Here is a 15261-nt window from a genome sequence, read left to right as displayed (position 1 = left end):
TCGCAGCCATGATGTGCATGCCCCGTGGTCACGGATGATTCGCCAGCCTGATGACCATTGCAAGAAACCAAGCGTATTCGCGAGAACAGCAACGGGGCCTCAAACATGAACGACGAGGCCATAATGTTGCTGGCAGTCATGGTGCTGGAGGGATTGCTCCCTCCCTCGCCACTGTTTCGGCTTCACAGATGCTCCCCACGAGAAGGGATGCCTCGGTACCAGGTCGACAACAAGTCCACGGGGAATCATCCAGAGCGCCGTCGGACCTAAGCTTGGCACGACCCATTCACTGACAGGGTTGTATTCTGGCTGAGGTACGTAAGTAGCCAGCAACGGCATTTGATTCACATGCTTCCAGCCCTCAAGGCGACTACGCCCGTAGCTCCACAGCCTTCTCCTGAAGACCCTTCTTGCACATCCCCAAATGCAGAGATGGTCTCCCGTAAAGTCGGCTATGGAGCAGGTCTACAGTATATATTCTGGAAGTAGAAGCTAGGGAAGCCAGGACATTCGCTTCCTAGATAGATAGGTCCCGCAGCGTAAACTATAATCATCATCAACCTTCTTCGCCGTACCCAAGCATGCGTAAACTGACTTGTGAATATTATTCATATCTACAGAAAACCCCCGAGAGTAAAAAGACGAAGCATCCCCACACCCTTAGGTCCCTCGTCTGCTCCCCCCCGGCAGCGGTCTGGGCCCCACGATCTGCCGCCGGCCGGCGCCGATGCCCTGACCGCCCTTGTTCTGGCTGTCGCCGCCCGTGAAGCCGGACCACTGGCCGACGTCCCAGCGGCCGCCGACACCGCCTCCGATACCGTCAACGCCGTCGCCGGACCGCACGGCCTTGGCCGTCTCCTCCTGCGCCTCCTCCCACTCGCGCTGCCGCTGCCTCTCCATCTCCATCTCGCGCTCGAGGAGTGACTTGGACGCCCAGCCGCCAGCCTTGGTCTTGGCCTGGCTCTGCGCACGCCGTCGGTCCTCGCCGTCCTGCTCGGCCGTGGCGCCGAGCTCGCGCGAGTATGTCTGTATCGGGGCCGCCTGCTCCGGGGCTGGGTTACTGCCGAGGAACTTATCCGTGCGATTTTGCTGTGGCGGCGGAGGTTGGGATGAGGAGGAAGGTGAAGTGTATGCCGCGGGGTCGGGAAGCGGCCGTGAGCTGCCCGTATGGTTTTTCTTGACAACCAGGGGCGGCGCAATGGCTGCGTGTTCCTGCTTCGGACTCTTAGCCTTGGCGGGTGCTGCGAATGCCGCGGGATCGGGCAGGGGACGGGGTGAGAGCGTAGGTGGCGGGGGCGAGACGGCGCCTCGCTGGTTGTTCATGGCTGAGCCAATATCAGGCAGCGGGCGAGGCGACTTGGCCAAGGGCGTAGGCGAGGCTGCCATGGGCCGCGCCGCCGGTACCGGCCTGGGCCCCGGTTCTTGCGACTGGTTCCACGCCGTCCTTAGGACCTCGCGCTCGCCGCGAGACCACGAGTCCTGGCGCATGGGCGGGCTCCCCTCTGCAGGCCGACTCCTCGACCGGGCCCTTGACTTGGGATCCTCGACGACGCGCGGCTGCTGCCCAGTGCGGCCCTGCCGCTCCTGCTCATACTGCCTCTCGCGCTCGCGGGCCTTTTCAAGCTCACGCTCGAGCTCGGCAATGCGCTCGTTGCCTGTCTTCTGCGGCTTGAGCGCCTGCTCCTCGTTGTATTGGCTGAGGAACTGGCCGCGCAGCCGCGCGTCGCTGTTGCTCCGCGAGGTGTTCTTCTCCGTCGCCAGTCGCGCCTCGGCCTCCTCCTCCTCCCTGCGGCGCTTCTCCTCGGTCATCTTCCACTGCCGCTCCTCCTCCTCCCACTTGCGCTTCTCTTCCTCGGCCTTGCGCCGCGACACCTCCCGCTGCAGCTGCGTCTGCTCCTCCCACCTGCGCTCCTCGTCGAGGCGCGCTTGCTCCTCCTCAGCCTCGCGCTCGGCCTGGCGCCGCCTGTGCTCCTCCTCGGCCTGCAGCCGCTGCTGCTCCTCCTCAGCCTCGCGCTCCCGTCGCAGACGCTGCTTCTCGGCAAAGCTGGGCACGGAGGGGCCGGCGGTCGTGATCTGTCTGCGTCCACCGAACGAGATGCCGAGGTTGCCCTGGCTGGCGCCGCCGAGATAGCCGTACTGCGCAATGTTCCATGCCGGCGAGGTCGCACCCTCGTGCTCCTTGCGGCTCCAGCTGCTAACGGGAGATGTGGGCTTCGTGGGGCTGCTCTTGGTGGGGCTCCAGCGGCCAGAGCCCGAATCACCCGTCTTGTGCGACGACAGGGCGGGCCGCTGCTGCTGGCCGGCGCCAAAGGCGGACGAGCCATTGCTCGCCGTCGAGAGGCCTCTGTTGCGGGCCGGCAGCGCTGGCGAGTTCGGACCTGTGCTCTGGGGGCTCAGAACGCTACTGCGCTTGGGGCCACCGACGGCCGAGGGGAACCTGGCGGGGTTGGCGCCGTGGGCGGCACGGCTGAAGGCGCTGATGCACTGCAGGACCTGGGCGGGGTCCTTTTGTTCGTAGAGGTCGACGGTCAGGAAGACGTCGTGTTCCTGAAGGTTGAGTGGCGGAGACTTGCAGGCGCGCAGAAAGTGGGAGATGTTCTCCATTTGGACGAACGGCATGGCGGACTGCTTGAACTTGATGCCTGGCGGGGGCAATGCGAGATTGACGAGCCTATTTTGGGAGGAAGTTTTGATTAGTATGAGGGTTTAGCTCTCGATGCAGAGTAACATGGAGGGGCATTCGTACTTGCAGAGAGCCACACCATCCTTGAGGCTCTCGAGGAGGTCCCCGGGTGCGAGCCTCTCGCCGAGCGTAGATTCAATCCATGACTTGACTTCATTGGCGGCAGCTGGTGTGTATCTGTCGAGGCGCAATTTGCGCAGGTCCTTGTCCAACGACGATACAGATGCCATTTCGTGGGCTGCACTGATTCCCTTTTTTCGCTTCTTGTCTGGGCTTGCGTTGGAAGTGTCGTTGAAAGTGTGTGGTCGTAGAATTGATCGATAGATGGCGCGTCTCGCAGAAGATTCGTCGGGTTTCGACAGGCAAAAAAAAAAAAAAGGACAATGTTGGACGTCGAAGGCGGGGGCCTCAGGGAGGATCGGAATGTGAGGGAGAGCAATTGCCGTCACTGATGATGCGACAGGCTGACGGCTTGTTGGGTATCAATAGTGTCGATAGGGCGAATGATGCCAGTGATGAATGTGTGGCGCGATGAGACTGCCGGCGTCGTGGCAAGCCTTGGCGAGATCAACGGACCTCGTAGGATGGGGTTGTGGGTGGGAGATTTGATGTTTATGCCCAGGGTTTCTGGAAGGTGAGTGATGAGGCCGCAGCGAAGAAACCTGGACCATGACGAGAGGACAGCCGGCTGGGCCGCGTTTCCTGTGAGGTCTGTACTAACAAGGCAGGTACCTGAACAAGGTACCTCGAGTGGTGGGCAGTGACGTGTGCGGGGTGGCGGCGGCTGGCTGGTGGCTAGTGGCTGGTGTCGCAAGGCTGGTGGCGGTGCGATTCGCTCTGCCGCGAGCTTGACCTCATCACTTGTCAAGCCATCCTCTCTGCCGCAACCTCGACTCAGCTCGACAATTCCCTTGACCAGAAAAAAAAAATTAGGTCCGTCATGTCTTCATTAGTCCAGACATGGTACAGGTGGAAGATGCTGCGTCTCCCGTGGCGCAAGCAATTCCTCATCGGTACGTTTCCATGCTCCGTCCACATGCTGCGTCCCACACCCACCTGCCAACGCCCCCAACCAAAGTTTGTCTCCTGACCCCGTCCAGGCCGCGACCTCAAGGGCAACACCTTTTGGGAGTTTCGCGAACAACGCGGCGACGGCCCCGGCCGCTTCCGCCGCATCGTCAAGCCCCCGCGCTCGACCCACTACTCCGAAGTCAACGTCTCGCCCCTCTGGCACCAGTGGCTGCGCTACACCCGCGAGCACCCGCCGTCCATCGAGGAGCAGTCCAACGACGAGTTCCGCCAGGAGAGGATGAAGACGCTCGCCGCCCAGGCCGACGCGCGCTGGGAGGCGAAGCCCAGGGTCATGGACGCTCCCGGCCGCGACATGGGCCAGCCCGTGCCGGCGCTCGACACGGCCAAGACGCAGCCGATTGCGCCCGAGCGCGTCGCGGTCAATGACGCGAGGGAGGATGCCGCGAGGGCGCCGACGGGAACAACGCAGGCTGCTGCGGCGGCGGCACCGGAGGAGAAGAAGCCCGAGCAGGACCCTTGGAAGAAGGCGAGAGGAGCCGGAGAAGGGTGGCAGCCAGAGGCGTGGACGCCAGGGTCTACGCGGAAGAGGTGAATTCTGCCGACATCATCATCAACACGATTGTACCACAACACATGTGTACAAACCGCACAAGTGTATAACATGTACAACACGTACAACATGTACAACATCTTAGAGAAGCATATCCCGCTCTTCATACCCGCCTTTTTGTCCAGAAAGGCCCTTTGAGCGTAAACATAATGAACATGGGGACTTGAACGCCCAGAACGCCCCCGCCATGCAATCCTCCCTTCCGCCAGCTTCTTTTCACCTTGGCTCTCAATCCCTCTTGGCCTCGGGCTCCCTCTTGACGTCATCGTCCAGCGCAGTGCGCAGCCTGTCCTCCTGCCGCCTCCAGTGGCTCCCTTCCTCGTAGTCCTTGCTGATCTTGAGCGCGTTGCGCAGCCTCTCGCTCTCCTTGATCTTGGCATCCGCCATCTCGTGCACCTGGTGGCTCTTGAACCCCTTGCGGATCGGCCCGCCGCCGCCACCGCCGCGGCCATTCTTCTTGCTCTCCATCTCGGCGAGCAGTTTCTGCCTCAGCGCGTCGCATCGCTTGTCAATCTCTTCTTCGTCGACCCTGTTGTCTCTGCTGTCAGCGGGCCCATCTCAACAACAAGTCGCCGTGAGGCCATTTGGGGGCCTACTCTTCTTCCTCGAGCTGATCGCGCAGGTCGAACACTTTGACCTCGACCTCGCGCTTGCGGTCGTGCTCGAGAATCTCCTTGTCGGGCTGGCGCTGCCGGTGGCGGAGCGAGTCGAGGTCCTTGGGGTAGGGCGCCGCGTTGTCGCGCGGGCGCACGTGCGCGAGGTTGCGCTGGACGTAGCCGGAGGTGCCGCTGCCTCGGGGCGTCGAGAGGCCCACGTTGTCGGACATGATGCGTGATGGGCTGTGCTTTGAGCGGTCGTGGTCCGTAGAATGGAGAAACGGCGACGTTGGCCGTCATGGGTGGTTGAGGACCGACAATGCAGACCGATAAGATAACGGATGCGTACGGTAGGCGGTCAGCGTGTTTGCCAGGGGGGCGAACGTGGGCGGCCGCGGCAGAAAAGTGACGGGTGGCGGGGCATCTGCAGATGCACCAGTGACTCTGAGATTCCTCGACATCTTTCTTGTGAGTCAGTGAAGGATCAATTGCTGACGACTTGCCCTGATTAAAAGTCGAGGTTCTCCGGAGAGAGAATTGAGGGTCCAGAGCATTTTAGTCTCCTATCTGAATTTTTTTTATTCTATTTTTGCTTTTTGACTTCTTGAGATACCCCTACCATGCCGTCTCTCGAAGCAGTCGCCGCGGGGCTCTCGGAGTCGCATGCAAACCCCAATGCGACAGCATCCGATGTCCCAGAAATCGCCTTTCCGCCCCTGACGAGGGATCACATCCTGAACTGCTCTTATGATAGCTGGTTCCCCAGATACCGGACATCTGCTCTCAAGTCACGGATCATCAAGCTCACCCCCGACTTTGTCAAGTACATTGGCGAAGACGGCATTATCCTCGCCGACGACGATGAGACGCAGCAAGACGACAGGCCAGACGAAGAAGAATGGGCTTCGAGCGGTGCTTCCACCCGCCAAGCACCAGACTCCGACTCCGACTCCGACGACGATGAGCCAGAGGCCGACACGCGCCCACCAAACGAACGCTTCCCCGAGATCCACCAAGAGATCAAGGACAAGATCCGCGAACTCGGCGGCGCCGTCGTGCCCAAGCTGAACTGGTCATCCCCCAAAGACGCCGCCTGGATCTCACCACACCAAAACACCCTCAAGTCGACGTCACCCAACGACATTTACCTCCTCCTCAAGAGCTCGAGCTTCGTCAGCCACGACCTCGAGCACGCCTTTGACGACACGGTCGACACATCCCCCTCGACCTCGTCCCAGTCGCGTCCCTTCCAGCCCGTCCTCGTCCTGCGCCCCTTCTTCAGCCCGCACCCGGCCCTCGAGTTCCGCTGCTTCGTCAAGCACCGCATCCTCATCGGCCTCTGCTCGCGCGACCAGAACCACTACCCCTTTCTCGAGGCGCTGCGGCCCGCCCTCGTCAGCAAGGTGCGCAGCTTCTTCGACGACAAGCTCCAGCTCACCTTCCCCGACGGCTGCTTCGTCTTTGACGTCTACGTGCCCGAGGACAGCGACGCGCGCGACGGCCTCGGCCGCGTGCGCCTCATCGACGTCAACCCCTGGGCCGCCCGCACCGACAGCCTGCTGTTCGACTGGGGCGAGCTGCTGACGTTTGACGTGCCGCGGCCCATTCTCGGCTCCGTCGTCAGCCCGCACGAGTTTCGCGAGGACGTGGGCGCCGGCGCCGACGACGAGGACGCCACGACAGAGGACGAGGACGAGGCCGACGAGCTCGTGCCGGAGCTGCGGCTCATGGAGCGGGATAACCCATCGTCGGCCAACTTTAGCTCGGCGCAGTACTCGGCGCACAAGCTGCCGAAGGAGGTTGTCGACGCGAGCACGGCCGGCGAGGGGGGCCTGCGGGAGTTTATGCAGCGGTGGAGGGACATGACGGCGTCGGAAGGAGGGGGCGACGTGTGGGAGTCTCCGCAGCAGTAGAGCCTGCAGGTTCAATGACGCACATGATCGAAAAGAGAGGCTCAAGCACGGGATAGGTTCTGCATGAGTAGACGCGAGGTGCACGATCCGTACAATGAAGAGATCACTAATGCTATGTAAGGAACCTCACTAGCCTCGGACCCGAAATCGGCAAACGCATTTGTCTTATCATAGTACACAGGGAAGAACGTTGTTCACGCCCACGACTCCGTCTGGCCTAGTGATAGTGACATCCAGTATCGCGCGGCGCTGGGCAACCGGCGGGACTATAGACCAGACGGATGGGAAGGGTTCCTCAGGCTGAAGCGTTGCTCTGAAACAATTTATCAGGGCCAGGATTACCTTTCTAGCTGACTGATATTTGGTGAGTCTCCTTTTGAATGTGTTCATGGTGTTCATACCCAATGATGCCTCCTGAAGCCATATTTTCCTTGTCGGCTCCCGTGATCTGAAACGGAACTATGCTGCTTCCAAATGCAGAGAAAAGCGTGCAGTATTCTCTCGAGACTCTAGACAGCAAGGTTACAGTCGTCTTTGGTACAATGACTGCATAAATGGGTGTTTGTCAAGGCAAATGATCATCCCGATGCCGACTGGAGAGCAGCCAAATCAGTCAAAGATTTGGCACAAATACTGGGATGATAACAGCACCATCAGTGCACGTTCATTCTTCGGGTCGAGTCTGGCGTGCACCGCGCCAATGACAAGCTTGTTGTTGGCCTGTCACTGATGCCGTGTACAACTGTCATGACCATGGCTTCACACAAGTGTCGAGGTCTGCTGCTATATTCGATCAGCTCTGAGACTTCCGCGCGTACACCCGGCTGGCTCATGACAGAGCTTGCCTGTCAATTTTCGAAATGATCACACGTTTCCTCACCATTTTGTTCAGATGAATTTGAAGATAAGGAACGGAGACAGAGGAGAGGAGGTGGCCAACTTGTACATGCCCTCAGACGAAGCGGCACTGCCAACGACGCTAACCGCATTTGGCCACCAGTCGTGGGTGGTGGGAAATCCCCGACGCCTTCGCACACACTGGCGCTCCTCTCCCTCAATTCAAGCCTGTTCACCCACCAGCTGTTATCAGCTGCTCAGCATCGCCAAACATCACGTCTCATCCGTGTCGTCGCGAAAGCATCCCGCCCGACCTAGAGAACCCTTCCATGTCCGGTAGAGGCGGTGCCATCGGACGACCGCGCGGTCGCCCGAACAAGGTCACCAAGCCTCCCATTGCCGGCGGTCGCGGACGAGGCCATCGCCAGTCCTCCGTCACGGCCGACCACATAGACGCCCAGCTTCGTGACGATGATGAGGAAGACCGTCACTCCGTCATTGCCAAAACTGAACACCTCCCAGACCAAGACGAAGACGGCGAGCACGACGACGTCGTAGACGAGGATCACCACGGTCATCCGAACCACCACCACCCAGGCGCTCCTTCCCAGCAGCAGCAGCAACACCAACACGAACACCAACCACACTTTGACCTCTCCTCCGCCGCCCACGGCCTTCTCCCCAACGGCCCAAGCCAAGCCGCCCAACAACAAGCAGAAGCCATACACTCCGCCCTCCAAGGCCTCGTTCCCGGGCCCGGAGCCCATCAGCAGCAGCAGCAGCAACAGCAGCCGCCGCACTCCCAGCATCAGCAACAACAACACCACCAGGCCCCGCCGCCGCCTCCGCAAAATTTCGCCATGGAAGCCCCCATGGACGCCGGCCCACCACGGACCGCCATCGACCTCTCCAAGGAGAGCGGCTATCCGGCCCTCCTCATAGACAGCGCCCTGGCCAAGCGTCTCGCCGACAACACGGGCGTTCGCCTCGCCGTCCAGCGCCGCCAGGACCAGGGCCTCAACCTCAAGCGCCGCAGCAACGTCGAGGCCCTGCTCGCCCACGTCTCGGGCCAGGAGGCGCACAGCCAGTGCAAGAGCTGCCACAAGGGCTACGGCCCCTGGAACGGCTGCATCGTCGTCAGCGGCCAGATGTGCGGCAGCTGCGCCAACTGCTGGTTCAACGCCAGCGGCTCGCGTTGTTCCTTCCACGGTACGTTGCTCCTCCTGTTCTTCTTGTTGCACGTTTTCACATGATGCTTCACTTTTCCAGAGACCACAAGTCTTCCATGCTCCCGCCCCCCAAACCTTCTTCGTTGCTGACCGGGCACGCGGCACAGAAACAAACCTCCCCCAACAGCACCAGCACATTCCCGCCATCCAGCTCCAGCACTCCGTCCCCGTCTTCACAGGCCTCGCCGGCCCTGTGCCTCCAGGCCTGCCCGCGCCGCCGCCGCCGCCGCCCCAGCACCTCCAGCAGCAGCAGCAACAACAACAGCAGCAGCTCGGCCCCAACTTTGCTCCCGGCGGCCTGGACCAGTACGTCCGCAGCATCCTCGACCGGCACGTCCTCGAGGCCCGCGCCGACGACCCCCACGTGCGCTACCAGTTCCGCATCGACGCCGCGGCGCGGCAGCTCGCGCTCGCGACGGCCGAGTACAGCGACTTCCTGCAGGCGCAGCAGGCCCACGAGCAGCAGCAGCAGCAACAGCAGCATGAGCAGGGTCCCGAGGGCGACCACGGGCAGGGCATGCGGGAGGTGGAGGAGGGGGAGTAAGCTTCTCGCGTCTCCTCGCAGACACGAAAAAAAGGGAAGAACGGGCCGGGGAAGAGGGGGACGGTAGACGTTGCGTCTGTGGTAGTTTTTGTTTCACCTGGAAAATTGTTCAATGCATGCCCCCACAGCCAGGGCTGGTGTTCTGCCGGATGTCGACTCGAGCGGTTCATGCATCTCGCCGTGATTTTCTGCGTGTCAGTCCACCAGCGGCCGTGGGACCAGCACGAACGAGGAGCGAAAAGTGTTTATGTATCAGTGAACCTTCAAGTCGTACATCCTACACGTCGTTGCTCTACTAGTGTTCCGTTGCGCCTCCCAGGCTATTTACATCCAGAACTGGCGACCATTTTACGAGGCACGCGTCCAACTCTTATCGAGCATGTTCCCGACGTCGCTAACAACGCGACTCGGGTGACATCAAGTCAGCCGGGCATGTGGCGAGCATATGTCCGCCCGATCGGACCGGTCTTCTTGGGTGTAGATGGCAAGTCACACGAGCGCGGCGTGGATGTTAGGAAATTGGACTTTCATAATTAAACAGAAATATTGAACCACCCTCCGTCCCACCGCGTCACTCCTCTCGGACATGCGTTCAGGGTCATCGATTCCTCCGCTCCCTAGTTCACCATCTGCTATCCATCCATCAATCGCTTAGAATTCCAGCCTGCTTTCTCCACCCTGTTCCTCCCCTTCCTCTCGCCTTGTCGCTCGTTGGGGTCGTTGCCCCTTGTTCTTTTTGATACAGACCACCACACGAATACCGCCTTCGAAATCTTCTGTCAAGATATTCGATGCAAGACACCCCGAAGCCTGACATACTGCCCACGCCAAAGCAATGCAGTGGAGGTAATGGGTTGGGGGCGTGACGGCGAAGGCTGTGGGCGTCTGAGGAGGCTGGTGTGGGCGACAGGAAAAACGCGACATGGCGTACGTGAAAAAATAAAAAGGGAATCCTAGAAAACCGTCGGGTTGCCGTGTGCGTCGTCGGGAGCGGGTTGAATTCATGAGCCAACTCCCGCGACAATGTCTAGCCGGAGCCATGCCATTACGAAGTAAAGGGTATTTGCTGAGAAGTAAAAAAAAACATTGCACTCAAATCAGGCCGCAAAGACGGAGGTTCTCCTGGATGATGATATCTGCGCGGATAGAGTTAGCTTCTGTAGTGTTGCATCAAGCCCAAGCTGGCTGGGACTCACCATTGACGGCCGCCATGACGAAGCGGATTTGCGTCGTGTCCGTCGCGCAGGTGAAGTGCGTGTAGATCTGCTTGGTCTCATGCTGGTTCAGGCTGACGAAACGGTTGAGAATGTAGTCGCACGCCGCGGCGTAGTCGTCGCCACCCTCGTAGTCGGGGAAATAGTTCTTCATGGGGCTGACGGGCAACTTCTCCTTGAAACGATCGATCTTGTTCAGGAAGAGGATGATAGACGTCTTGATGAACCACCTTGAGTTGCAAATCGAGTCAAACAGCGTCAACGCCTCTTGCATACGGTTGACCGTCTCATCTTCGAAAAGCAGCTGGTCGTATTCGGAAATGGCGACGAGGAAGAGGATTGTGGTGACGTTCTCGAAGCAGTGAATCCACTTCTTTCGCTCTGATCGCTGGCCACCGACATCGAACATCCTGTAGGTCAGATCGCCAATGATGAACGTGGTCTCCGTAATACCAGTCGTCTTGACACGCGATCGCAGGACATCTTGGTCGTTGGGCATGTAATCAGGGGCGGCGATCCGGGCAATGTTATCGAAGTAGCTGGCGTCTGTTAGCAACGGATGCACTTTCGAGCCGTGCGCAGATAACTCACTATCTCGCCGAATCGTTGAGCTGGTACTCCCTGGAGCGCTTGAAGCACTCCTGGACACCGCGGTCCTTCCACAGCGCCTCGATGGCGCTGCCGACCTCGGGGGGCAGGACATCGCCCTCAATCTGAGCCGGCTGCATGAAGATGGTCTGGACGTGGTACTCCATGCGCTGGTCCTCAAGCGGAAGCTCGAGCGACTCCATGGCCTCGAGGATGACACGCATCGACTGGACCGTGTTGCTGAAGATGATTTCCTTGAACGACTCGCGCTCGTCGCGCGAGTAGCCTCCCTCATGGATGAGCTTCATCTGCTTGAGGATCGTGGACTTTCCAGATTCACCAGCACCTGTAGACGCGTTAGTTTGAATGCCGAGAGATGACAGCCATCGCGTTGCTGAACATACCTAGAAGAAGCATCTTGATCTCGTTGCGCTGCATCATCTTATCCCTCTTGAGTTGGTTCTCAATCTCCTCGTTCCGGGCCTTGCCCTCCTTCTCCTCCGTACTCATTCCACAACCCATGGTGCCGGAGTTTCCTGGTGCTGACTATGTGGTGTATTATAATGGGACAGTTCGAAGGTTGGTGTGACTGCTGATTGGCGAGACTTGGGTACAAATGTTGACCTGCTGATGAAGAATGTTTGATTAGCCCACGCTTCTTCGCGAGCAAAATAGATTGCTATGCCAAGGCGCGCCTCGTGATGTGTCGTGCACCTTCGGCCCGTGTTGTTCATCGACCAGTGTATGACTTCCCATCCGACGTGGCGTGTTGGCCCGAGAGTCGTGACGAGTTCGGTAGATCATGAGGGTAGGCGGGTGTCGAGGGTCGTGTCGAGTTCGAGGTTGGTGGCTCGGGAGGCCAGACGAGGAGACGGCCAAGGAGACAGCCGCCGGGAAATGGATCACGACAAGAATTGCACGGGAACAGCGCGGCACAGGGCAGAACTCACCAATCCTACAGTCGTTGTGCACCAGTCAGTTGACGATGGCAATGGGAGTGAAGCAAAAAAGGAACGAGAGACGGCAACAAAACCGATCGTCGGCGTGGTGAGAGATGGATGGTTGCGACGGGTCTTCGAGATTGGGGGAGAAGGGGGAAAAGAGGAAGGGGCTTTGGTTTGGTTTGGCTCGGGAGGTGCGTTTAATGCGGGTGGAGAGGGACAAGGTCTGGCGGCCAGGGGGGGGGGGGAGGGACATGGACGGGGATGGGATGAGATGGGATGGGCCTGGGAGACGAGAGAAGGCCGTGGCCGGGGGTGTGTGGGTGACAATAAGCCAGACGCCAGTGCGGTTTCGGGTGGTACGGGGCTGCAGGTACACAGTATGGGAGCGGATCTGTGGGCATCGTTCGAATGCCAGAGTAGGGGACAGACTCAAGGGACCATCAGCGACAAGGGCGCCCCGACCACTCCACTACATGCTGGAAGGCATCAGCAAGGCATCAGGTGTGGGTGGCCCACAGAGCACCCAGTGGTTGCTGGGAGTAACAGTGCGAAGATGCTAAACAAGTGACACTGGACCTGTCGCTCCCCCGGCGGGGCGCCCACCCCGAATGCACTGGTGTCGCAGGTGGGGACACTGCGCCGTCCAGTCACAGGGCGCAGACGGGCTAGGTCGACGATGTCTTTGAAGTGAGGAAGGAACTACCCAAGCTACCTCTTGCTTGCCTCGCCTCGCCTCGCCGCCCCGGTCGTCCCTGCCCGCCGCCCTGACTAATGTAAAATTTCCTCGCGCCATCCAGATCACGGACCCCAGCCATCGTCGTCCGTGGTCTGTGGGTGGTGGTTTTGTGATGGAGTCCTGAGTACCTTACCATGTACACTCCTGATGGATCTTCGCCCAAAAATGCTCCAGGTGAGAACCCGCGACCTCGGAACGGCAATCACCTCTTCGCTGACGCTGACTGAATCTCTGGGTGCAGTGTGCGGACAGATACCTGCCGGCATATGTACAGGACAAAGTCCCAGGTCCTGCAAGGGGATGCACCAAGGCACCCAGCGGGTATCCCCTGCAATGACCTGCAGAAGTACCTCTTCCAGCCATCGCCGACACCAGTGACGGACGTCAGCCATCTTGGGAACAAGTGTACGGGCTCGTCAGGTGCCCATTTGACGAGTAGCTCTGTGTAAGGCCTGGCGCCAGGCGACGTATTAATCTACGGTGCGCGTCGGCGGCTTCTGGTGGTGTCGTGGGGGGCCTCGGCAACCGCCAGCAACAGCGTAGTAGCAGAAGCAGAACCATCGCCCCAGTGGACGGGCGCCGTCCGGTACCTTGTCGAGCTTGCTTTTAGAGCACGCCAGTCAATCCAGGCACTCACATGCGCTACCGAGCGCGGCTTCGCCGGCGCCATCTTCCAACCCCTCTTGCGCAGCTTGCAGCTTGCCACCCGCTGGAGCTGAAGCCTGCACGGCCGTGATTGACAAAAATACTGGATCAACGCGCGGGTGAGCTGGGGGCGTGTCCCGTTAATAACCTCGTCCGCTCGCGCAACCATCCAGGCAACACATCTCCTGCGGATCAGCGGCCTCTCATTTAATCTGTAAGGGGGGCTGATCGCTGATGACGGACAGCCAGCTTTATAGCCACGCTGCGGTGTATCCGCCAAAGAAGGCATTGAGGACCTGGCCTGGTTCTGAATACCTGGGTATGCTGCGGATGCCCGTTGGGCATCACAATCCCTTTCTTCCACTGGTTGCATGCTGTTGACATGCGGTTGCTTGCTTGACTCGTCGCCTCGATAACCGGTTCCGTTTGCCCTTGTCACTTTTCTTTGTCTGGTCACTGTGCAGCTGCAGTATGCCGCTGGACTGGACTATAATGTTGCCAGTCTGCATCAGCTCTCGTTGAAAAGCATCAATATGTAGGGCGATGTCTCTCAGCGGCTCGAAGGTGCCGGGCCATTTGGAATAGACGGACAGCGTGCCGACAAAACAAGGGCGTGCCCATGGAACGACAAAGAATCGTTCTTCTGGAAAAGCATCAACCGACAGTCTGGAAAGACGCTTCTGCACCTTCAACTGCCAGAACTTGCTTTTCTGGGAATCGATATATGACCGAGTCCGCACGGCTTACCAAGGGCGCATAAGCTGGGCTTTTCGTCTGTAGGAACCAGGGCCAGACCAAACATGAGAGACAGCCTTCAATGTCTGTCTTGCTGTCCGCGAGATGATTGGGCGCCACGGAGCCTCTCTCCCTGCATTCGGAGCCTGCTGGATGCTGTATGGTGTCAAAAGGGGGCCTAAGGCCTGCCAAGACCCACGATGCACCGACATCAACTTGGTCAAACATTTGGCATCAAAGGCGACAAGCAAGTCGGTTACAGAAGCCGGCGTTGAGTAACGGGAGCTATGAAGAGGTTTCTCCAGGTCTCAAGCCTTGTGATCATGGCGCCGGGCCGGCGGCGCCACACTTGTACAGTTTTGACTGTCTGAGGGTGGCCAACCTCTGGTTGCCCGTCAATCGAATGATCGAAGCAGTGCTGCGTCGCTTGTGTCTGGGGTTTCTACTCTACAGCAGCAACTGAATAAGCGTGCTGGCGATCGTGTGGCCGGGAACCCGAGCTTCTGTCGCCGCTCAACAGCAAGCAGCACTAGGACTGATCATCCCGTCGTTTCCACTGATGGCTTTCAAGAACAAGAACAAGAACAGCCACCAGCCGCCCCTACGTTGAAACGACTACCAACAATGCCTCATGCTTGCGTGGTTTGGATACCTTACGGGTTCTGTGTGACGACCTGGCCTGGCGTTTCAGAATGAACAGTTGAATTCACACTTTGGCTCACCTCTTATCCCGGGGTGGGAAAAACTGCGTTCTGCCGACACCGAACACTTCGTGAAAGAAGTGTCATGGTTGCTCCTGAGAGCGAGGGCAGAATTGATGGGCATTGTCAGTGCCCTATGATACACTTAGAGCCCGTCGAGCGAGTTTGTGAGCGGCTTGGCGGCCATGGCGGGCGCATGCTCCCCCAGATCTCCAAAAGACGCCCCTGTCGTTACAACGTCCATTGTCAGAGAC

General features: G+C 59.4%; 6 protein-coding genes across 6 annotated transcripts; 3 read left to right on the top strand and 3 right to left on the bottom strand.

The window, feature by feature from the left end:
* Positions 1 to 660: 660 nt before the first annotated feature.
* Positions 661 to 2913, bottom strand: D7B24_003793 (uncharacterized protein; the record flags this gene model as incomplete). The annotated part of the gene is made up of 2 exons (XM_028637980.1): positions 661 to 2671; positions 2747 to 2913. 2 exons carry the CDS (start codon positions 2911 to 2913, stop codon positions 661 to 663), a joined length of 2178 nt encoding a protein of 725 aa, XP_028497131.1.
* A 710-nt stretch (positions 2914 to 3623) lies between these two features.
* On the top strand, positions 3624 to 4307 carry D7B24_003792 (uncharacterized protein; the record flags this gene model as incomplete). The annotated part of the gene is made up of 2 exons (XM_028637979.1): positions 3624 to 3696; positions 3784 to 4307. 2 exons carry the CDS (start codon positions 3624 to 3626, stop codon positions 4305 to 4307), a joined length of 597 nt encoding a protein of 198 aa, XP_028497130.1.
* Positions 4308 to 4553: 246 nt separating this feature from the next.
* CWC21 (RNA-splicing factor) lies at positions 4554 to 5151 on the bottom strand (the record flags this gene model as incomplete). The annotated part of the gene is made up of 2 exons (XM_028637978.1): positions 4554 to 4854; positions 4922 to 5151. 2 exons carry the CDS (start codon positions 5149 to 5151, stop codon positions 4554 to 4556), a joined length of 531 nt encoding a protein of 176 aa, XP_028497129.1.
* Positions 5152 to 5541: 390 nt separating this feature from the next.
* On the top strand, positions 5542 to 6834 carry D7B24_003790 (uncharacterized protein; the record flags this gene model as incomplete). Its single annotated transcript, XM_028637977.1, has 1 exon — positions 5542 to 6834. One exon carries the CDS (start codon positions 5542 to 5544, stop codon positions 6832 to 6834), a length of 1293 nt encoding a protein of 430 aa, XP_028497128.1.
* Positions 6835 to 8000: 1166 nt separating this feature from the next.
* D7B24_003789 (uncharacterized protein) lies at positions 8001 to 9444 on the top strand (the record flags this gene model as incomplete). Its single annotated transcript, XM_028637976.1, has 2 exons — positions 8001 to 8880; positions 9008 to 9444. The coding sequence occupies 2 exons, from the start codon at positions 8001 to 8003 to the stop codon at positions 9442 to 9444; spliced, it is 1317 nt and encodes a 438-aa protein (XP_028497127.1).
* Positions 9445 to 10536: 1092 nt separating this feature from the next.
* Positions 10537 to 11768, bottom strand: GPA1 (guanine nucleotide-binding protein subunit alpha; the record flags this gene model as incomplete). Its single annotated transcript, XM_028637975.1, has 4 exons — positions 10537 to 10580; positions 10641 to 11197; positions 11250 to 11592; positions 11651 to 11768. 4 exons carry the CDS (start codon positions 11766 to 11768, stop codon positions 10537 to 10539), a joined length of 1062 nt encoding a protein of 353 aa, XP_028497126.1.
* Between the last annotated feature and the right edge of the window lie 3493 nt (positions 11769 to 15261).

The sequence above is a fragment of the Verticillium nonalfalfae genome, assembly GCF_003724135.2.
Source record: "Verticillium nonalfalfae strain VnAa140/NRRL 66861 chromosome Unknown scaffold_21, whole genome shotgun sequence".
Classification (NCBI taxonomy): Eukaryota; Fungi; Ascomycota; class Sordariomycetes; order Glomerellales; family Plectosphaerellaceae; genus Verticillium; species Verticillium nonalfalfae.
Note: the sequence above shows the minus strand (reverse complement) of the source record. Positions and strands in the feature narration are given on the sequence as shown.